The sequence below is a fragment of the Procambarus clarkii genome, chromosome 45 (assembly GCF_040958095.1).
Source record: "Procambarus clarkii isolate CNS0578487 chromosome 45, FALCON_Pclarkii_2.0, whole genome shotgun sequence".
Taxonomy (NCBI): domain Eukaryota; kingdom Metazoa; phylum Arthropoda; class Malacostraca; order Decapoda; family Cambaridae; genus Procambarus; species Procambarus clarkii.
Genome location: NC_091194.1, coordinates 8,646,400 through 8,669,952, shown reverse-complemented (window position 1 = coordinate 8,669,952; position 23,553 = coordinate 8,646,400). Strand labels below are relative to the sequence as shown.

General features: G+C 46.9%; 1 protein-coding gene across 6 annotated transcripts in view; it reads right to left on the bottom strand.

Annotated features, from left to right (window-relative positions):
* Positions 1–1,056: 1,056 nt before the first annotated feature.
* LOC123770063 (integrin alpha-8) overlaps positions 1,057–23,553 on the bottom strand; it is a 30,106-nt gene continuing 7,609 nt past the window's right edge. For 3 of the 6 annotated variants that reach the window (XM_045761721.2, XM_045761722.2, XM_069301349.1), the window contains exons 2-26: positions 21,825–22,023; positions 21,320–21,456; positions 21,045–21,148; positions 20,618–20,732; positions 19,509–19,600; positions 19,185–19,233; positions 18,676–18,857; positions 18,077–18,283; positions 17,731–17,833; positions 16,798–16,883; positions 16,489–16,625; positions 16,164–16,339; positions 13,005–13,074; positions 10,736–10,817; positions 9,997–10,289; positions 9,434–9,662; positions 8,708–8,892; positions 7,453–7,615; positions 6,580–6,702; positions 6,044–6,261; positions 5,586–5,645; positions 4,276–4,354; positions 2,949–3,077; positions 2,581–2,676; positions 1,057–1,515 (exon numbers count right to left, since the gene is read on the bottom strand). In XM_045761721.2, the coding sequence (XP_045617677.2) occupies positions 1,381–1,515; positions 2,581–2,676; positions 2,949–3,077; positions 4,276–4,354; positions 5,586–5,645; positions 6,044–6,261; positions 6,580–6,702; positions 7,453–7,615; positions 8,708–8,892; positions 9,434–9,662; positions 9,997–10,289; positions 10,736–10,817; positions 13,005–13,074; positions 16,164–16,339; positions 16,489–16,625; positions 16,798–16,883; positions 17,731–17,833; positions 18,077–18,283; positions 18,676–18,857; positions 19,185–19,233; positions 19,509–19,600; positions 20,618–20,732; positions 21,045–21,148; positions 21,320–21,456; positions 21,825–21,997 (3,423 nt within the window). In that variant the 5' untranslated portion in view covers positions 21,998–22,023 and the 3' untranslated portion in view covers positions 1,057–1,380. Of the gene's footprint in view, positions 1,516–1,864; positions 2,397–2,580; positions 2,677–2,948; positions 3,078–4,275; positions 4,355–5,585; positions 5,646–6,043; positions 6,262–6,579; positions 6,703–7,452; positions 7,616–8,707; positions 8,893–9,433; positions 9,663–9,996; positions 10,290–10,735; positions 10,818–13,004; positions 13,075–16,163; positions 16,340–16,488; positions 16,626–16,797; positions 16,884–17,730; positions 17,834–18,076; positions 18,284–18,675; positions 18,858–19,184; positions 19,234–19,508; positions 19,601–20,617; positions 20,733–21,044; positions 21,149–21,319; positions 21,457–21,824; positions 22,024–23,553 lie in introns of those variants that run through there. The other 3 variants (XM_045761723.2, XM_069301351.1, XM_069301350.1) reach the window with 1 other exon arrangement.

Below are 23,553 nucleotides of genomic sequence, written 5' to 3'. Positions count from 1 at the left end.
CAGTAAGATTGTTATGACAGTTTTGTCACGGAATCACAGTTGTTTCAATATTTATTTTATACAATTGTACTACAGTACCAAACCCTCTTTCGACTTCTCAGCAATGACACAGTAACACAGTAAGCCTTTTCCCTCTGGGCAGCAACACTGAGACGATGAAACAGGAAATTGGCTGCTTTTGGGTCTCTAGTTTACCTACTTAGTTTTTCACCCAAATTCCTGAGAAATTTAAATGCATATTTACCCCAGGAACCAAGGAACTCCGAAGTTACTAGCACGAACCTGTAACACTGTCCTCGACTCCTGCACTTGCACTTGTTCTAGGTATCCCTGAAAGTGGCAGCCGCGCCATCTTCACATACACTGTACCGTAGATTGGTATCAGTCATTGCATGTACACACACACACATGTCGTCCCACACAAGTGCATTATCTTTCCAGTAGTAATAATACTACTACTAATAATAAGAATAATATTAATAATATTTTATAAGATAGAAGAAAGATAAATTATATCAGTTATTATTTAGTGAGTATTTGTATTTTCTATAATAAAACAAATTACGTTATATATATATATATATATATATATATATATATATATATATATATATATATATACATATATATATATATATATATATATATATATATATATATATATATATATATATATATATATATATATATATATATATATATATATATATATATGAATGAGACAAACTCAAGTACACAAAGCAAATTGCAATTTGCTATTGTACTGACTATGAGAGAGTACAGAGCATAGATCAAGAGCCAGCTGTGAGTTGATCAAGAGTCTCCACCTCACCGAATGGGTATAGCCAGTCACTCACACACACGGTGTAAGAAGCACGTCACGACAAGCGAGTCTGGTCTCCTGGTCCCCGACTCTTACAAGCTCTGGGGAGACCGCCTGAATATCTTCCAGTTTGTGTGCGTGTGTGAAGTAGTTACAGAGCTCAGTGTACAAGGTATATACGGCTTTCATTTAGGTCTCTCCTATCTCTGTTTCTCATCTTTCCTTCCTGTATCTCTCGCTTCTTTCTGTCTCTTTCTCACCAATCTCTCTCTGCCAGTCTCTCACCTCTCACTCTGCGAATCTCTCACCTTTCTCTACCTGTCTCGGCCTGTCTCTCACTTCTCTCTGCCAGTCTCTCTCCTCTCTTTGGCAGTCTATCACCTTTCTCGGCCTGTCTCTCACCTCTCTCTGCCTGTGTCTCACTTCTCTCTCTCTCTTTGCCTGTCTCTCACCTCTCTCCGCCAGTCTCCCTCCTCTCTATACCTGTCTCTCACCTGTCTGCTAGTCTCTCACCTCTCTCTCTACCTGTCTCTCACCTCCCTCTCACGAAAAACCTTTCAAGCCTTTGCTCCCTCAGCGTCATCACTTTGTTCCTCTTGAGAAGTTTCTTCTTCTCCTTCCGTCTCCCTTTCTCTCTTCTTTATCAATTCCCGCTCGTCCTTGGGGACCCTCTGCCTCTCGAAGAAGCCCACCTGGACACGAAGAACTCCGTCGTCAATGGAATCAACAGGTTTTTATATATTTTTTCTTAAACGGGAAGAAACTATCAGGAGAGAGCGTCAAGGAAGTACGATAATATAGCACTTGGAAGGAGTCAGGATTTGGGATGGGACGGGGGGAAGGAATGGTGCCCAACCACTTGTGGACGGTCGGGGTTTATGATTTTTTATGAAAGTAGATGATCCTACTGAAAGTAGATACTCTAAATGAAAGTAGATACTCTAAATGAAAGTAGATACTCTAAATGAAAGTAGATAATGTAACTGAAAGTAGATGATCATACTGAAAGTAGATACTCTAAATGAAAGTAGATAAACATACTAAACGTAGATAATTTTATTGAAAGTAGATAATCTTACAAAAAGAAGATTAATCTTGCTGAAGGTATATATTCTTATAAAAATATCTTTCAACGCATGGCACTGCAGGAAGATACAAGTGCCCAACACTGCTGTGGCACTTATAACCTATGTTAAGTATTGCTAATTCACGACGTGTGCAACTGGAACTTATAACTGGAACTTATAATTAGAACTTATCTAAGTTAGTTCTCTTTGAAACAATTATTGTGTTATACAAATTAAAATTTTACATTTGCATTCCTGAGTGGCACTAATTGATAATTATAATTTGCACTGGTCGACTACTGTAGCTGGCAGCCAATCTGTGCCAATGGGAGAATCTAACTGCCACTCGTGCTTGGTTTCAATGACCAAATTACCTGTAACTAATTAGTATCCCCCACGTAGCGATAATTAGCCTTCCAATCTTGTACTTCCCATTGCTAATGGCATCCTAATTAAAATTCCAAGATAACAAACTTTTAGCCCATGACTGGTAATTAATTCCGAATCTGAAAAAAATATAATAAACACAAATATAATTTTCTCAAATTTTCCAAATTATAAATTCTAACAAAGTAGCTATTCGTGGAAAAAAATATTCGATATAGACTTATCACACTTTGGCACTGACGTTAAAAGTGGGCGTTTATAGTATTTGAGTGGCACTTTGTGACACAACTTGGCAGTACTGACCTTTTTCAGGACCGCCATGATGATGAGAATGATGATGAAGCTGATGAGGAGGATCAGGAGCCAGTGCCACCAGCCGATGGTCCGAGCGCTGGACGTCTGAGGGTGAGAGAGAGAGAGATAGAGAGAGAGAGAGAGAGAGAGAGAGAGAGAGAGAGAGAGAGAGAGAGAGAGAGAGAGAGAGAGAGAGAGAACAACTGACAACTGCTGTAGTGGAGCTGTTAAAATAATATGTATATGTATATATACCACGTGATTGCAGTTCTAGAAACTTATATACATATTTTCAGACACCATTAATGTATATTACCTTACAACCACTATGACGAGCACCATCACAACCACTTGCACCACGCGCATGCCTCACTTACCATTGGTTTGATGATGGTAACAAGTGTTCCAGCTGTTACGTTCTCATTGGCGCCGGTGATAAAGTTGTACTGATGGTCAACCTTTACCGTCACCTGCGTCTCCACCAGCACTGATCGGCGACGCAGAGACTAAACAATTTTGAGGAGAGACAGAGAGCGGGTGATGTTAATTCACTAAAATATTCAAGCTCAACATTCTAGCTCAACATTCAAATTTACCAAGCCCAATAACCAAAATATGTATATATTTTCTCTAGTGCCGTAGGGAGAATATTTAAATCAGGCGCCGGTGGAAGGTTCCGCAGCTGCAGGGTGGCGGGAACTGCTGTGATTGGTGGGCCGCTGTGACGTGCGGCGGGGGACGCGCGGCCCGCCAGTGTACCAAGTACCCTAGTGAGAGTACGACGCGTTTCCCGACCTAATGGCCTTGCCCTCAGACCTTGCGCTACCTGCATGTACTCGAGCAGAGGACAGGAGGTGTAGCTCGACAGCTCAGTATCCCAGCTGACATGTCTAAAGTCGTCCTCCGAGGATCATCCCACGAGAATGTGTTCAACCCCATCCAACTCCGGCCGTTCGAAGCCCTCTGACCCCCTGGCAGAAACCCTCACCCATCTTCCCACAGGGTTACAGGGAGCCTTGAGGAGGACTGAAGATAGCTCCAGCCTCTAGGTAAGTGTTCTTCTGTGTACACTACCTCACATCCTACAGGTGAGCACAGAGGTAGTACACTGTACCACCAGTGTACCTGGGGTACACTGTATGTATGTACCCCCCCCCTGTATGTATGTATGTATGTACTCTTGTATGTACTGATACACTGGTACACAGAGGGAGTACACTGTACTAACTGGTGTTCTTCTACAGTATAACGTTTTTATTTCTAGTTGTCACCCATCTCTGTACATACAAACTGTATGAGATATTGGTTCTTCAGTTCCAGCTTATCTTTCATAAACAGTGTGCTGGTTGTATCCTTGTAAAATGTTTGAGTTCAGGTAAAAATAACATAAAAAGTAAAATAACATAAACAGTAATATTTAAGTGATTTGCTAAAGTCAATGCTCAAAAAATAAAGAACGTATCTTTTGTAGAAAATGTAAAACAAACGCGTCGATGATAGGAGGCACTAAAATATTTTCTAGACCGTCGAACGCGTTCCAAGAATTACAATGTTAAGAAAATAGGAGGCACTAAGCTCTATAATGATAAGTAAAAAGTAATTTTAAATTAGATTAGAGGCTACAGGGAATTTAAATCATGAAATGGCTGGCCTGAGACACATTTAGGGACTCGTCAGAGACCAGAAAGTGGAGTTGTATGTTACCTGGAGGGCAGCCACCACGGCGTAGCCAGTCACAGACACCCCCACCTGCATCCCAGCCCTCAGCGTCGTCGCCTCACATCTATATAAACAAATGAATTATATCGTACAATCTTCTTCTATCGTACAATGCAGTGTATACAAACATTTACAGGACCAACAATGTTTACAACATGGGTTAAGGACATAAACAAGGGTGGGGGGCTGTATAAACAAGGTTCTCAAACTATGGGAACAGTGCAGATCCCACTACAATGGGTACAAGCTAAAGAAATTTCGTATTAGGAGGGAAATTGGGGAGTACTCTTTTGTAGATAAGCAAGAGTAGACTGAGCTACCAATGGGCATTATTGTGACAGATTGCAAGAATAGATATGACTAATACATTAGTGAGAAGGGATGGATATAAACGGGACTCGCCTAGTATGGGACAACATTTATTTCCATGTAAATATGTATCATAGTGTGTATAATATTGTCGCAAATTATTGTAAGCTCCAGTGAATGCTCAGGGAAAGCTATATTGCCTCCAATTACGAAACTGTTAGTCGTGTGGGGTAATGAGTCGAGGCCAAATTGGTAAACAAGGTAAAGGATATAAAATGGTTGTGACCCTCTGGTTTACAGGCAGGTTCCCGTGACAGTGTTTACAAGCAGGCTCCTGTGACAGTGTTTACAAGCAGGCTCCTGTGACAGTGTTTACAAGCAGGTTCCTGTGACAGTGTTTACATGCAGGCTCCTGTGACAGTGTTTACATGCAGGCTCCTGTGACAGTGTTTACAAGCAGACTCCTGTGACAGTGTTTACAAGCAGGCTCCTGTGACAGTGTTTACAAGCAGGCTCCTGTGACAGTGTTTACAAGCAGGCTCCTGTGGCAGTGTTTACAAGCAGGCTCCTGTGGCAGTGTTTACAAGCAGGCACCTGTGACAGTGTTTACAAGCAGGCTCCTGTGACAGTGTTTACAAGCAGGCTCCTGTGACAGTGTTTACAAGCAGGCTCCTGTGACAGTGTTTACAAGCAGGCTCCTGTGACAGTGTTTACAAGCAGGCTCCTGTGACAGTGTTTACAAGCAGGCTCCTGTGACAGTGTTTACAAGCAGGCTCCTGTGGCAGTGTTTACAAGCAGACTCCTGTGACAGTGTTTACAAGCAGGCTCCTGTGACAGTGTTTACAAGCAGGCTCCTGTGACAGTGTTTACAAGCAGGCTCCTGTGACAGTGTTTACAAGCAGGCTCCTGTGACAGTGTTTACAAGCAGGCTCCTGTGACAGTGTTTACAAGCAGGCTCCTGTGACAGTGTTTACAAAGAGACTCACATGATCAGCTCACAAGGTGTGTAATCACAGTTCAGAGAGACGACCTCGCCCATACGATCCCTGTTAACCAAACGTAGATTAGTGTCACTTTAAATATAAAACACAAATCACTGAGAAAAGGGAACGAAATAAAGGACAGTAGAAGTGATTACATTCAAGAATAGTTTGGTTTGGGCTTAAGATCTATCATCCCCCGGAGGGATTACTAAGACCATCACCATAGGTTAGTGACCAACCAGCTTTAGTCTTCAATACAATCCAGGACAAAAGTAAACTGTAAACTGAGAAAGCAGTATACACTCCTCGGTGTATATATTGTGTATATCCCTGCCTGTGTAAGAAGAGGCAAAGATGACAGCAGGTTGAAGGAGTCGTAGAAATGGAGGAACATGTTGTATAAATAGTGATAAATATATTAGATAAATTGCTTGAGGTTTGTCTTAAACCTTGGGACTCACCTCGCCACCTGCTCGTGGTCATCGCCTCCAGCATCACAAGCGACGTCCTCATCACCAGCGCAAAGCTTACGAGGACGAGGACCTTCCGGGGTGTCAGCCTGCCTCCTGCGTCTGCGATGGGGGTTGTCGGGGAAGTTTATGGTTTGAGGGTCGACGACGCTGTTATCAACGTGGGTGCTGATATCCTCACGGCCGTTATCGTCTTCTTTAGACGTGAACTGTGTCGGAATATATGGGATGACTGAAGTTGAACCGTGGAAAAATGTGGCGGGTGACTGAGGTAAAGTAAACTGGTGTAGGAGGTGAGGGATGACTGAGGCAAAGCGAACCGTGTCTGAATTTACGCCAGGATTCATGAACACTTTTGAGAGAACAGTAGATATCAACTAGAAACCAATGAAGATTGCTAGATACCACGGTACCTGTGAGGCCGAGAGACGACTAGTAAATACATGTGCAAACTCTTAGAATCTCCCTCCCCTCCCCCCCAAAAAAAAACTAGAAGGCTTTAAAATGGCCGTAGAGGCAACTCTTACGTTAAAATTCTTTGGGTTAAGAGTAGGAGATGAGCAGGTGATGGCGCCTGAGGTCCGGAGCGGCTCCACAACGTAGAACACTGGCAGACGTCCCGCCAGCTGCCACGGCACACCAAGCACCACCTACCGGTACAAAAACAAACCAACCACGTGAAATACACACACACATTGGAGCCCAATAGGCTCAGGAACCTGTACACCTGATGATTGACGGTTGAGAGGCGGGACCAAAGAGCCAGAGCTCAACCCCCCGCAAACACAATTAGGTGAGTACACACACACACACATACACACACACACACACACACACACACACACACACACACACACACACACACACACACACACACACACACACACACACACACACACACACACACACACTAGCGGCTCCAGGGGGACACAGGCTGCGGATGTAATAGTTTCATCATTCAAAACATCTGGTGTACTCGAGTCTTTCTGATTTAAGCTCTTAGCCTGTACACCTGTCTGATTTCACCTCATCTGTACACATGTCTCCGTTCCTGCCTCACTTTCTTCACACCAAGGTATACTTCCAGGGTATACAGGCTGCTACTCCTAAGCCCCGCTGTTTAAATGATTACTTGAATGATTTAAATTAATTGACTTCATTCTCTCGTTATTCAAATCACATATGGAATGTATTACATGTAATAAGATGCCTTCGACTTATTGATCTAATTCATTTCAGTTATTTGCAAACTGAACGTCTAGTTCTGTCTTACTGACATCTAAGGGGAGTCATTTGCGTTCTTTAAGTACTTTCTATATGCCCCCGTGTCAGTCACTGTGGCTGACACCAACTGTGGCTGACACTCACTGTGGCTGACACTCACTGTGGCTGACACATACCTTGAGAGAGAGAACAGGAGACGGGCCATGGTTGATGATGGAGAAGGTGTGGGTGACGGGAGGGCCCAGCCTCCCTGGAGAGTCCAGAGAAACATTGCCGGCCAGCGTCTCCACGCCCGCCGTCTCGTTCACCCGGCCCTCGACGCTGTCAGGGTCCGCGGTCCTGAAGGAGAGCAAGCTTTAGCCGGAGGAAGTGTTGGTGGTATACAGTTTTGTTGAGGGGAAGGTCCTGTTGGAGTAACTTAAGTTCAAAGTTGTTTCATCAACCTGTTCTCCTACAAAGAACGTCGGTCGCTTTTCGCCCGTGTGCGTTACCTAAGGCCAAATAATGTCGTACTAGAAAATGGAAGCGGCTGGCGAAAGTGACTGTCCCGTTTTCTGTTTTGGGTCCTCTGGTTGGTTAGGAGAGGACACTCTACATTGACCGTTTTCTTAACGTTGGGAAACCTTAGGAGGACGACCTGGTTTTATATCCTGGATTCTTTGCTGAATACAGTCTTGTTAAAGGATGTTTTCACCTGATAATTATTGAAAGATTATTCTCATGACTATTTCAGTGAATTATATTTTTTTGATTTAAAATTGTACAAAACCTGTCACTTATGATTGTGACAAGTTTTGTACAACTAGTGTTGGGCTTTAGGCCTATCAACCTCTGGAGAGTAATTAAGGCCACTGCAATGGCTTACTGCAAGTGTAGTACAAGTGTACTTTAGTTCTGAGCATTATGCAAGACCAAGGTAAACTCTCACTATTTATATACCGAGAAGCGGGGTATACACTTGTTAATATATTTTTGTTATCATTGCCATAACACCAAAACAAATTGAATCACCACCAAACAGTTGTTTCTTCAAACAATTACAGACGACTTTACTATAAACGGGAAGACGACTGACGACCAAGCCTCCTTTACTAACAGCCAGACTGCTAATGATCCTTAACTATTGATAACACGTCTACTAACGACCCCTGGCTTGATAACACGACTACTGACGTCCCCTGTCAAGTGATAACTCCTGACTATTGATACCGCGACACTTATTGACCCTATTTGACAACAACCTAGAACTGACAACAGACGGACAATTAACAACCCTGATTGATCAGATTTCGTGCATAAATGAGCAACCAATTGACATATATAATTGTTACACGTGAAACTGAGTCACCTAAATCTGTAGTTGTGAGATATATAATGACAGAAACGTGATGGCTAAATAAAGTTTACTGTAGACTTTGTGTATGGACCCACCCAGACACTTGGAGGAGGACCTCGCTGATGGTGGGGATATCGAGGGTGATGTTGTTGTCCTTCTCGTTGAGGTCAAGACTGATGCTGGAGACGTTCATCTGCAGAGTGACCTTCGTATCCCCGGAGGTCATCAGGTGGTCGAGCAAGACCTCAGGAGTGTAGTCGAAGTGGAGTGCTAGCGAGACCTGAGGGTAAATGGTCAGAAACGTATTGTTAAGATTTCATTGTTACTTAGATGTAAGAACGAAGGAAACTGTAGACGGCCTATTGACCTACGCGAGGCTGATCCTATTTATATCTGCCCGAATTCCTTCATGTGTGTGTCTGACCTGCGCTTGACACACTCCAGCGATCCCACGTTAAAGCTATACACGTGTGCGTATAGCCTTAATGGGGGGGGGGGTAATACTGACAACCACAGAAAGATTAGGTTCTGACCGAAATTCAAGAACCACCAACATCAGAATGATTGATTAAGTTGTGTTTTGAAACTTTTTAAATTCTCTCTCTCTCTCTCTCTCTCTCTCTCTCTCTCTCTCTCTCTCTCTCTCTCTCTCTCTCTCTCTCTCTCTCTCTCTCTCTCTCTCTCTCTCTCTCTCTCTCAGTTGTTAAATGAGGAATAAGGATATACACTTTGTTCCTCCAATGCGAAGTGAAGCAGCATGTTGTTAGTTCACTGAAGAACAATGTTCTACCTGCTTCTGATGGGAGAAGAACAGTGACTACCTGATCATCCTTTTGAAGATCCGAGCCAAAGACACACATCAAGGTATTCACGCCATCCTTGGTGAGGGAGGGGAACCCGCACCTGGGGATGTGAACATCTCCGGAGACCCGTCTGAACACCAGTTGCTGCGGGTATTTCATTCCCAGTTGTACGGAGAAAGCAGAGTCCTTCCTCACGCCCACCACCACCTCCACCACCAAGCCTTCCCCACCTATCACCAGCGGACGCCTGCACGCACCACAGGGAAAAAAATCAGTCAGTGTGGGAAAACGTAGCAAGTGGAGTGCCCCAAGGCTTTGTCCAGGGACCTCTGTTGGTTACGTGTATATAACCAATGTTAATTCTTAAATGAACAACAGCATTTGTAAATTTGCGCAAGATACAAAATCATGAAGAAGACTAAAAAAAATATGAAGAGGACTAAATACAGCATGAGGGGATAGGGGGCTAAACTGGGCATGAAGCAGACTAAACAGAGCATGAGGAGGGGGGACTTAACAGAGCATGAGAGGGAACTAAACAGAGCATGAGGGGGAGACTAAAAAAAAATCTGAAGACTTACGTGTTGAGAGCCACAAGACTGAGGTCAGGCTTGGAGAAGCAAGACTCTTGGTCATGACAGACGAGACGGGCGTCGGCGCTGAAGGTGGCCCTACTGAAGATGTCCAGGACGCTGGGGACCACCGCCTGCAGCACCTGAGGACTGCCGAAGGATCCGCTGGTATCGCCACTGATAGGATTAGCCCTGTCACGGCCCTCAGAACCGTCCAAGAAGTGAACCACCTCCTGCGTAACCGGTTGAAGACTAGCATTGACGGAAACTTTGACGGGAGTGTCCAATCGTGGACGACCAGGCTGTTGTAGAGGGCAAAGAGAGTTGTATTAACTGGTGAGATGTGCCAACAAGACCGTAGACAAACTCGTCCACGCATATAAAGAGACAAAAAAAATAGATACAGAGACAGAGATAGACAAAGATAGAAAACCAAATAAAGAACGTTGGTCACAAGAATATGGCGAAGGAAAGTTGTTGAAGGGGAGGAGAGATGTTTAAGGAGTCTGGCAGCGGGTAAAATGGTTGTTAAGGGTAACAATCAATTCTGAACAAGAATGGAATTTTATAATTGAGTCCTGAGTGGCTCCTATAGCCACTCGCTCTCCTCCGTCTCTCTCTTTCTCTCTCTCTCTCTCTCTCTCTCTCTCTCTCTCTCTCTCTCTCTCTCTCTCTCTCTCTCTCTCTCTCTCTCTCTCTCTCTCTCTCTCTCTCTCTCTCTCTCTCTCTCTCTCTCTCTCTCTCTCACCTTAACATAAACAGGGAAAGCAGTGAGGTGGTTCCGTTGCCTCATCTCGCGGTAGTAGGAAATCTTCGCAGTATTGTTCATCCTGCCAAAAAATAAATGAGTTTGTACCAAAAATTAACAACTATTCCTCCAAGTGTTAAACTTGTACCTAAACCTGGGGTTAACAATGCAGTGCAAAAGTTATAAGAAGTCTCTACATTCGAGTCAAAATATGAAAATATGAATTCTTAAGAAAGAGAACATCTTGATAAAAATGAGAATTGACCTTAAAATACCTGACTGTTACTCCAAATTTATTTGATGGTGCGTGAAACAGGAAGGTCGGTGCGTGAAACAGTAAGGATCGTGCATGAAACAGTAAGGATCGTGCATGAAACAGTAAGGATCGTGCATGAAACAGTAAGGATCGTGCATGAAACAGTAAGGATCGTGCATGAAACAGTAAGGATCGTGCATGAAACAGTAAGGATCGTGCATGAAACAGTAAGGATCGTGCATGAAACAGTAAGGATCGTGCATGAAACATTAGGGATGATGCATGAAACAGGAAGGTCGGTGTGTGAAACAGTAAGCCCAGTGCAAGAAACAGTAAGCCCGGTGCAAGAAACAGTAAGCCCAGTGCAAGAAACAGTAAGCCCGGTGCAAGAAACAGTAAGCCCAGTGCAAGAAACAGTAAGCCCGGTGCAAGAAACAGTAAGCCCGGTGCAAGAAACAGTAAGCCCAGTGCAAGAAACAGTAAGCCCAGTGCAAGAAACAGTAAGCCCAGTGCAAGAAACAGCAAGCCCAGTGCAAGAAACAGTAAGCCCAGTGCAAGAAACAGTAAGCCCAGTGCAAGAAACAGTAAGCCCGGTGCATGAAACAGTAAGCCCGGTGCAAGAAACAGTAAGCCCAGTGCAAGAAACAGTAAGCCCAGTGCAAGAAACAGTAAGCCCGGTGCAAGAAACAGTAAGGATCGTGCATGAAACAGTAAGGATCGTGCATGAAACAGTAAGGATCGTGCATGAAACAGTAAGGATCGTGCATGAAACAGTAAGGATCGTGCATGAAACAGTAAGGATCGTGCATGAAACAGTAAGGATCGTGCATGAAACAGTAAGGATCGTGCATGAAACAGTAAGGATCGTGCATGAAACATTAGGGATGATGCATGAAACAGGAAGGTCGGTGTGTGAAACAGGAAGCCCAGTGCAAGAAACAGTAAGCCCAGTGCAAGAAACAGTAAGCCCAGTGCAAGAAACAGTAAGCCCGGTGCAAGAAACAGTAAGCCCAGTGCAAGAAACAGTAAGGCCGGTGCATGAAACAGTAAGCCCGGTGCAACAAACAGTAAGCCCAGTGCAAGAAACAGTAAGGCCGGTGCATGAAACAGTAAGCCCAGTGCAAGAAACAGTAAGCCCGGTGCATGAAACAGTAAGCCCAGTGCAAGAAACAGTAAGGCCGGTGCATGAAACAGTAAGCCCAGTGCAAGAAACAGTAAGCCCGGTGCATGAAACAGTAAGCCCAGTGCAAGAAACAGTAAGGCCGGTGCATGAAACAGTAAGCCCAGTGCATGAAACAGTAAGCCCAGTGCAAGAAACAGTAAGCCCAGTGCAAGAAACAGTAAGGCCGGTGCATGAAACAGTAAGCCCGGTGCAAGAAACAGTAAGCCCAGTGCAAGAAACAGTAAGCCCGGTGCAAGAAACAGTAAGCCCGGTGCAAGAAACAGTAAGCCCAGTGCAAGAAACAGTAAGCCCGGTGCATGAAACAGTAAGCCCGGTGCAAGAAACAGTAAGCCCAGTGCATGAAACAGTAAGGCCGGTGCAAGAAACAGTAAGCCCGTTGCAAGAAACAGTAAGGCCGGTGCATGAAACAGTAAGGCCGGTGCAAGAAACAGTAAGCCCGGTGCATGAAACAGTAAGGCCGGTGCAAGAAACAGTAAGCCCGGTGCATGAAACAGGCCGGTGCATGAAACAGGACGGTGCATGAAACAGGACGGTGCATGAAACAGGCCGGTGCATGAAACAGGACGGTGCATGAAACAGGACGGTGCATGAAACAGGACGGTGCATGAAACAGGCCGGTGCATGAAACAGGACGGTGCATGAAACAGTAAGGACGGTGCATGAAACAGGACGGTGCAAGAAACAGTAAGGACGGTGCATGAAACAGGACGGTGCAAGAAACAGTAAGGACGGTGCATGAAACAGGACGGTGCAAGAAACAGTAAGGACGGTGCATGAAACAGTAAGCCCAGTGCATGAAACAGGACGGTGCTAGGCGTCGGAATACCCACTTGGACTCGTGGGAATCGATGAAGGCGAGTCTCTGTTCTTCAGGATCCAACTCCATGGTCAGGTGTATGTCTGTGGGGAAACACCACTGGTCACTCACATGGGCCACACCACACAAGAGCCACACCACACAAGGGTCACACCACACAAGGATCACACCACACAAGGGCTACACCACACAAGAGCCACACCACACAAGAGCCACACCACACAAGGGTCACACCACACAAGGGCCACACCACACAAGAGCCACACCACACAAGGGTCACACCACACAAGGGTCACACCACACAAGGGCCACACCACACAAGGGCCACACCACACAAGGGCCACACCACACAAGGGTCACACCACACAAGGGTCACACCACACAAGGGCTACACCACACAAGGGCCACACCACACAAGGGCCACACCACACAAGGGTCACACCACACAAGGGTCACACCACACAAGGGTCACACCACACAAGAGCTACACCACACAAGGGTCACACCACACAAGGGTCACACCACACAAGAGCCACACCACACAAGGGTCACACCACACATGGGTCACACCACACAAGGGCCACACCACACAAGGGTCACACCACACAAGGGTCACACCACACAAGGGCTACACCACACAAGGGCCACACCACACAAGGGTCACTCACATGGGCTACACCACACAAGGGTCACACCACACAAGAGCCACACCACACAAGGGCCACACCACACAAGGGTCACACCACACAAGAGCCACACCACACAAGGGTCACACCACACAAGGGCCACACCACACAAGGGTCACACCACACAAGGGTCACACCACACAAGGGCCACACCACACAAGGGCCACACCACACAAGGGTCACACCACACAAGAGCCACACCACACAAGGGCTACACCACACAAGGGTCACACCACACAAGGGCTACACCACACAAGGGCCACACCACACAAGGGTCACTCACATGGGCTACACCACACAAGGGTCACACCACACAAGAGCCACACCACACAAGGGCCACACCACACAAGGGTCACACCACACAAGAGCCACACCACACAAGGGTCACACCACACAAGGGCCACACCACACAAGGGTCACACCACACAAGGGCCACACCACACAAGGGCCACACCACACAAGGGCCACACCACACAAGGGTCACACCACACAAGAGCCACACCACACAAGGGTCACACCACACAAGGGCCACACCACACAAGGGCCACACCACACAAGGGTCACACCACACAAGAGCCACACCACACAAGGGTCACACCACACAAGGGCCACACCACACAAGGGCCACACCACACAAGGGTCACACCACACAAGAGCCACACCACACAAGGGTCACACCACACAAGAGCCACACCACACAAGGGCCACACCACACAAGGGTCACACCACACAAGAGCCACACCACACAAGGGCCACACCACACAAGGGTCACACCACACAAGAGCCACACCACACAAGGGTCACACCACACAAGGGCCACACCACACAAGGGCCACACCACACAAGGGTCACACCACACAAGAGCCACACCACACAAGGGTCACACCACACAAGGGCCACACCACACAAGGGTCACACCACACAAGAGCCACACCACACAAGGGTCACACCACACAAGGGCCACACCACACAAGGGTCACACCACACAAGAGCCACACCACACAAGGGTCACACCACACAAGGGCCACACCACACAAGGGTCACACCACACAAGAGCCACACCACACAAGGGTCACACCACACAAGGGCCACACCACACAAGGGTCACACCACACAAGAGCCACACCACACAAGGGTCACACCACACAAGAGCCACACCACACAAGGGTCACACCACACAAGAGCCACACCACACAAGGGCCACACCACACAAGGGCCACACCACACAAGAGCCACACCACACAAGGGCTACACCACACAAGGGCCACACCACACAAGGGTCACACCACACAAGAGCCACACCACACAAGGGTCACACCACACAAGGGCCACACCACACAAGGGCTACACCACACAAGAGCCACACCACACAAGAGCCACACCACACAAGGGCCACACCACACAAGGGCCACACCACACAAGGGTCACACCACACAAGAGCCACACCACACAAGGGTCACACCACACAAGGGCCACACCACACAAGAGCCACACCACACAAGAGCCACACCACACAAGAGCCACACCACACAAGAGCCACACCACACAAGAGCCACACCACACAAGAGCCACACCACACAAGGGCCACACCACACAAGGGCCACACCACACAAGGGTCACACCACAGAAGAGCCACACCACACAAGGGTCACACCACACAAGGGCCACACCACACAAGAGCCACACCACACAAGAGCCACACCACACAAGGGTCACACCACACAAGAGCCACACCACACAAGGGTCACACCACACAAGGGCCACACCACACAAGAGCCACACCACACAAGAGCCACACCACACAAGAGCCACACCACACAAGAGCCACACCACACAAGGGCCACACCACACAAGGGTCACACCACACAAGAGCCACACCACACAAGGGTCACACCACACAAGGGCCACACCACACAAGAGCCACACCACACAAGAGCCACACCACACAAGAGCCACACCACACAAGAGCCACACCACACAAGGGCCACACCACACAAGAGCCACACCACACAAGGGCCACACCACACAAGGGCTACACCACACAAGGGCTACACCACACAAGAGCCACACCACACAAGAGCCACACCACACAAGGGCCACACCACACAAGGGCTACACCACACAAGGGCTACACCACACAAGAGCCACACCACACAAGAGCCACACCACACAAGGGCCACACCACACAAGGGCCACACCACACAAGAGCCACACCACACAAGAGCCACACCACACAAGAGCCACACCACACAAGAGCCACACCACACAAGAGCCACACCACACAAGAGCCACACCACACAAGGGCCACATCACACAAGGGCCACACCACACAAGGGCCACACCACACAAGAGCCACACCACACAAGGGCCACACCACACAAGAGCCACACCACACAAGAGCCACACCACACAAGGAGTCATCATACAGTACACTATACGAGTCACCATCCAGCCTCATTATACACAACACAGGTCACCATACTAACCCAGGTCGTCACGTATAGCCTTGGAGGTGTACTGGAGGTCAATAACCAGGTCAAAGCAGGTCACCTCCTGCACGTCCTTGCTTCCGGGCATGGTGACCGGGCACGTCTTGTTGCGCAGGGGTATGATACTGGGGTCAAAGGTCACTGACCCCACCAGGGTCACCACTGGAGACGACCTGTGGGGGAGAGGAAGAGAGAATTCGGAGGTGAGTGAGGGACGAAGGAAGAGGAGTGAGAGAGAGGGGGAAGTGAATGAGGGAGAGTGTTGATAAGATATTGTGAGTAGGTGAGGTTGGTACAGTTCCAGGTGGTACTGTCAGCTCACCTGATTAACACAGCTGTGTCCGATTCCGGGGAACCAATGATGATGTCCGGATATTCGTTGAGATCGACGTCCAGGCCACCGTCCAGGCTGAAGCCGAAGCCACGCAGTCCGGTATCGAATTCAGAGGCGTAGATTACCTGAGAACGTTATGTTCAGTGTTAGGCATTGTTAGCACATTATTGCTAGACATTGGAAGTCTGAATCCTATATAAAAGGATTCAGTCCTACACAAAAGATTTCAATCCTCCCCAAACAGCTTTCGCTCGCACTGAAGGCTCTGAGCTACTGGAGGAGGTACGGAGCACCTACCTGGGTAGGGGTCGGGATGAGGCCCTCAGAAGACCCGCTGAAGACGTACACGGCGCCCTGCCCGCCAGGGGCACCAACCACCACGTCTGTCAGGGAGACAAACCTCACCATCACTACCGTCTCACCTTATTGGATTAAATTGGGCAATTTTGTGTGTACAAGCGCCTATATCTAGTGTCTATAGGCAACCCATCCTCCGAATTGAGGTACGTTTTAATACTAAGTGTAATAAGTTCATTTCCTGACTTATACATAATACATAATTGCACTTATGGGGCTGTTACATTTACCTCCTCATTTAAGTCTCCTCGTTTTCTAGTAACACGCTCAGAATTTTAGGATGAAGTTTTAACGTTCAGTTTGTTCTACACAAGTTTTAAATATCAGAAATTTCTTTTTTAGCTTTATTAAACAATAGAGATTTTATACAAAATTTGAAAATATCCTAAGTTACTTTACAATTTATTTAAATATTTTAGTTTTGTTTTATAAAACTGTAATATCAGTATAGCTATGGGCTAAGTAATAATTGTAATTATAAGCAATAAAATGCTTATCTTCAAAAACTAAGACAGTTAGGTTAGGCCGTGGGTTTCTATTCAGCTTTTCTGGTAAACTCAAATATTCACAATATAATTGGATACGATTTAATACTGTGTAAATAAGTACAATTCCTGACTGTCACACAGTACATAATTGCACTTATGGGGCTGTTACATTTACCTCCCCATTTTTGGAGGACGGGCTGCTATAGGGGGAGCGGGATGTAACTCTTGGGCCCCGGCTTTAGCTAATGGCTACCTGGTGGTTTTATTCCTCTTATTATTATTGAAGGTGCTGTTCTCAGTCACGGAGGCTTCCTTTACATTATGTCGTTTACGATGTGTTAAACAATTTCCCGTTGAAGTGGTCAAGGTCGGAAGTATTAATTACCTTCATAACCATCCTGGTTAAGGTCTCCGGGGCACATGACAGCTTGCCCAAAACGACCCCAAGCTTGTTGACCTCTAAGCACCTGAGGGGCTCTGGACACACGCTGTGGGAGGTCAAAGGTCACACGAGGTTAGATCAAGTAACGAGAGAGAGATGACAACTTTCCTACAATATCCTCGCTAACATGACCCTCTGTAATACGGTCCTCTCCAAAATAGTTCTTCCTGACAGAATTATCTCTCGATTATGACAGGATTATCTCGAATATGAACAAAAGCAAACAGTATGGAACTAAAAACAGAGTATGGAAAGCTTGCCCAGGTACTCAAGAGCGGGCCACACCCACCTCCCTGACAGGAGAGTAGTATATGTAAACTTTGCCGGCATCTGGGGCTTGGTGTAGCCCGGGAGCCAGAGGGGCCCCGACCACCAGGTCGTCGGCCCGGTCCCCGTCCAGGTCTCCCCCAGCGAGGCTGTAGCCGTACTTGCCCCCCACGTCCTTCCCTGCGAACCTCACCGTCAGCTCCTTCAGGTCCTCCGTGTAGAATTTCACCTGTCCACCACAACACATAAAGCAATGGACCGATTAAATGCATAAACCATTGGTATTATCTGGATAAGTTAAGATGCAAGAATGACCTGGGTAAATACTGGTTTTCAAATATTTGATATGTGGGACAAATTGTGAGTTAATAGGCGAAGGATCACTTGATTTTTTAGGATCACTTAATTGTTTCAAGCTTAGGTTACTTGGAAGGGGTCAGAATAAGGATTTGGGATGGGACGGGGGGGGGGGGGGGGGGGGGGGGAAGGAATGGTGTCCAACCACTTGTAGACGGTCGGGGATTGAACACCGACCTGCACGAAGCGTGACCGTCGCTCTACCGTCCAGTCCAAGTGGTTTGGCGTATAACTAGGTGAGTACAAGCAAGCGTGAGTACTGACCAGGCCCTTGAAGAGGAGGGTGTTGGGGGTGGAGGTGGCCAGGTATGTCACTTGGCCATCAAACTTGCCGGCCACGGTGGCCCAGCCTTCATGGGAGAAGTCCAGCTCTTCGGATCCGTAGGTCTCCTTGCTGGAGTACTCGACCCTGTCATCACTGTCTGTCTGTCTGCTCACCACGGCTCCTGTGGCAACACGGGGGTTAGAGATGAGCAAGAGATAGAGCACAGGATGACATAGAGCAGAGAATGAAATGGTTAGAGCAGAGGAAGACACGATTAGAGCAGAGGATGAGCCGATTAGAGCAGAGGAGGACAGGATTTGAGTAGAGAAAAAACGATTAGAGCAGAAGAAGAGATTAGATAAGAGGAAACTGTAAACATGCAGTACAAGGAGGGACAGAAAACGGTCGGGTCGTGCATGGAGGACTGAAACAACTCATGTCTGTAAACACGAGTTTACAGACCAACATGCAAACTCATCACAAAGGTCAACCCACTAAGATCATTTACCTTGACCAAAGAAGGCGTTGGGTACTCCCATGTACACACGAGTCTCGTTCTGAAAATACAGGTAAACAGAGGTAAATGACAAAACTATTTTATTTAATAAAAGCCTAACTAGCGGAACACCTATAAACAGCATATGTATCGTGAGTCAGGTGATGTATATACCAATGATTCCATTGGAGAACATGAGAGGTGCGATACCTAGCCACTCGTACGTTTAGGAACAGGAGAAAAGTACGATACCTGGCCACTCCTCTCTTATAACAAAGAATATTGACATTATACGTGATGTCTAATAATTTTGAAATAATGATACAGTTACGATACCTGGGTAACACAGACACTGTAGCCTGCCAGTCCGTTGCCTGTGTATCTGTAGTCGTTTCTTAGGGTAACGCCGTTATCTATATGGTAGTCATCTGGTGAGAACAGCTCCATTAGACAATAGTTCTGTATTCAGTGTTATTATCAAGTTAAACCAACTGTTTGTAAGAGTTAGTTCTATTTGTGTTAAGATACACACACACACACACACACACACACACACACACACACACACACACACACACACACACACACACACACACACACACACACACACACACACACACACACACACACACACACCTTGTCAAGCACAAGACGCAGCTGGAAAAAGTTCAGAGGTATGCCACTAGACTGGTCCCAGACCTAAGAGGCATGAGTTACGAGGAAAGACTGCGGGAAATGCATCTTACGACACTGGAAGACAGAAGTGTGAGGGGAGACATTATCACTACCTACAAAATCCTCAGGGGAATTGACAGGGTAGTCAAGGATAAACTATTCAAGACTGGCGGTACGCGAACAAGGGGACACAGGTGGAAACTGAGTACCCAAATGAGCCACAGGGACGTTAGAAGGAACTTTTTCAGTGTCAGAGTAGTTAACGGATGGAATGCATTAGGCAGTGATGTGGTGGAGGCTGACTCCATACACAGTTTTAAATGTAGATATGATAGAGCCCAATAGGCTCAGGAACCTGTACACCAGTTGATTGACAGTTGAGAGGCGGGACCATAGAGCCAAAGCTCAACCCCCGTAAGCACAAATAGGTGAGTACACACACACACACACGCCGGTGGCTGTGTCAGTAGCACGCTGATCACGTAATCCTGTGACCTGAGTTCGATTCCCGGCGCCGGTGAGAAATAATGGGCAGAGTTTCTTCCACCCTGCTACCCCTATTACTTAGCAGTAAATATGTACCTGGGAGTTAGACAGCTGAAACGGGCTGATTCCTGGGGGGAAGGTGCATGTTAGAGAGAAATATATGTAGCAGGCATAATAGAAGAAAAATTTGATTGGTTAGAAAGGCGGGGTCCAAGAGCTTAATAGCTGGGTTCTGCAGACACACGTAGTAAATACAAATAATAACCCCACACACAGTAACTCACAGGTAAAGGGGACGATGGTGGTGGTGGAGTGGTGTCGGGGGTTGAGGACATAACAGGCGCCGCGCCCTTGCAGGGACAGGCCAAACTGGTTCCTGGGGTACCGCGGGGCGCACGCCTGCAACCACAGAGATTTGGTATTAGTATCCGGGAGGTACTGCATGGTGCATGCTCCTGATACTGGTACACGCTCCTGATATTAGTAGCTAAGGGGAGGGAAAATCTCTCAGCCTGCTAACAGGAGTCAGCAGTCGGCTATTCCTGTACCACATGTGTTAAAAAAAGGGTATACTAGTGTATATACACAGAGAAGCAGGATACACCTCTCAGTGTATATACACAGAGAAGCAGGATACACCTCTCAGTGTATATACACAGAGAAGCAAGGTATATACCACTCAGTGTGAACACCCCCATCCACCCTACTCACCACAAGCTTGGCCTCTACACCCTTGGAGGTGTAAAGACTCTCCCCGAACCCGATGCCTTGCGACTGTATAGACTCCCCCCACCAAGCAGCTTCTAGACTCTTATCTGTTGACGATTAAAAAGAACTGTAAAGGAATGAGAGAGAGAGAGAGAGAGAAGAAGACAAATGATGTAATACAGGAATTTGGAGAGTGAGGAAGCTTCTATTATATGCATAGACCTATTATATTCGCCATAATAGGTGTATGTACGCCCTAATATTCTGGAGTCTCTCACCATGTTTGGAGAGGATGGGGAGGGAGGGGTCGACGTCACACTGGCCGCTGGAGGCGTCACAGAGGTGGAGGTTCCCCAGCGGGAGCGTCATGTTGCCTGCTGTGGTATTCCTTCCCCGGGGCGCCCCTACCACCAGCCTGCAGCAACAGGAAGGGCGTGGTTAGCGTGTATGTTGGTGTGGTTTGGGGACCGACCGGGGTCCAGGGGGGCTGTGGTAGGCCGTAATTTGTGTGGTATAATCAAGGAATAAATTATTCTGTACATTCTGAAGTGATACACAATAGAGCTGGGTTCGAAGCTCAACTTGATATTTGGATTCCGCTCCATAGTGTTGGTTGTGAAATTCAAAGACCAAAACAGATAAAACAAAGCAAACCTGTGTATTATAACGTCCGGGGCGTTGTTTTGAGGATATTACAAGCCAAAATATCACCATTATTTTGAATGTCTTTATTTTGTGAATTATCAGCAAGTGGGAATTATATCATTTAACACGGAAAGTTACCTGTAGCCCTGAGTGTGGCTGTGCCACAGTGCCACGCTGTAGCCGAAGTTGGTCTGGTTGGGTCCAGGGACTACCAGGCCCAGGTCTGTATGGAGGTTAAACCCTTCTACAACCTTCACCACCATCACCATCACCACCATCATCACCGTCACCATCATCTTCGTCATCACCATCCTGGTGACCGGCCGGAGCCCTGATCCTGAGGGAATTAGATGTTGAGTAGATTATTCTCTTCATGGTGGCAAATATATACACTGAGAGGTGTACCCTGCTTCTCGGTGTATATACACTGAGAGGTGTACCCTGCTTCTTGGTGCATATACACTGAGAGGTGTACCCTGCTTCTTGGTGTATATACACTGAGAGGTGTACCCTGCTTCTTGGTGTATATACACTGAGAGGTGTACCCTGCTTCTCGGTGTATATACACTGAGAGGTGTACCCTGCTTCTTGGTGCATATACACTGAGAGGTGTACCCTGCTTCTTGGTGTATATACACTGAGAGGTGTACCCTGCTTCTTGGTGCATATACACTGAGAGGTGTACCCTGCTTCTTGGTGCATATACACTGAGAGGTGTACCCTGCTTCTTGGTGCATATACACTGAGAGGTGTACCCTGCTTCTTGGTGTATATACACTGAGAGGTGTACCCTGCTTCTTGGTGTATATACACTGAGAGGTGTACCCTGCTTCTCGGTGTATATACACTGAGAGGTGTACCCTGCTTCTTGGTGCATATACACTGAGAGGTGTACCCTGCTTCTTGGTGTATATACACTGAGAGGTGTACCCTGCTTCTTGGTGCATATACACTGAGAGGTGTACCCTGCTTCTTGGTGCATATACACTGAGAGGTGTACCCTGCTTCTTGGTGCATATACACTGAGAGGTGTACCCTGCTTCTTGGTGTATATACACTGAGAGGTGTACCCTGCTTCTTGGTGTATATACACTGAGAGGTGTACCCTGCTTCTCGGTGTATATACACTGAGAGGTGTACCCTGCTTCTTGGTGCATATACACTGAGAGGTGTACCCTGCTTCTTGGTGTATATACACTGAGAGGTGTACCCTGCTTCTTGGTGCATATACACTGAGAGGTGTACCCTGCTTCTTGGTGCATATACACTGAGAGGTGTACCCTGCTTCTTGGTGTATATACACTGAGAGGTGTACCCTGCTTCATGGTGTATATACACTGAGAGGTGTACCCTGCTTCATGGTGTATACACACTGAGAGGTGTACCCTGCTTCATGGTGTATACACACTGAGAGGTGTACCCTGCTTCTCTGTGTATATATACACTGTACCCACATGTGTTAAAGGTGTACCCTGCTTTATGGTACACACAGTATATGTACTCAGACCTCTCTGATACGATCACCTCAAAATTTAAGTCTGGAGCAATATTTTTCAAGACTTATCGGATATCCTTCAAAGTCCCCCCTTCCCCCCCCCCCCTCCCCCCACTTCAACCTCTATATATTTGGCCGTGTTTGAGTGTATATCCTTCAGCTCCTGGAACCCGCCTTTCGTCCTCCCTCTTTCTCTCGTTTAAACTTGAAGACTCTGGCAGTTATTGTCGTATTTGGTGATTCGGCGTTGATACAAAATGACCCGGGTTCGTGTCGTTACTTTAACAAGCCTGACATCTTCAGAACATTCTGTGGTACAAGCCTGACATCTTCAGAACATTCTGTGGTACAAGCCTGACATCTTCAGAACAT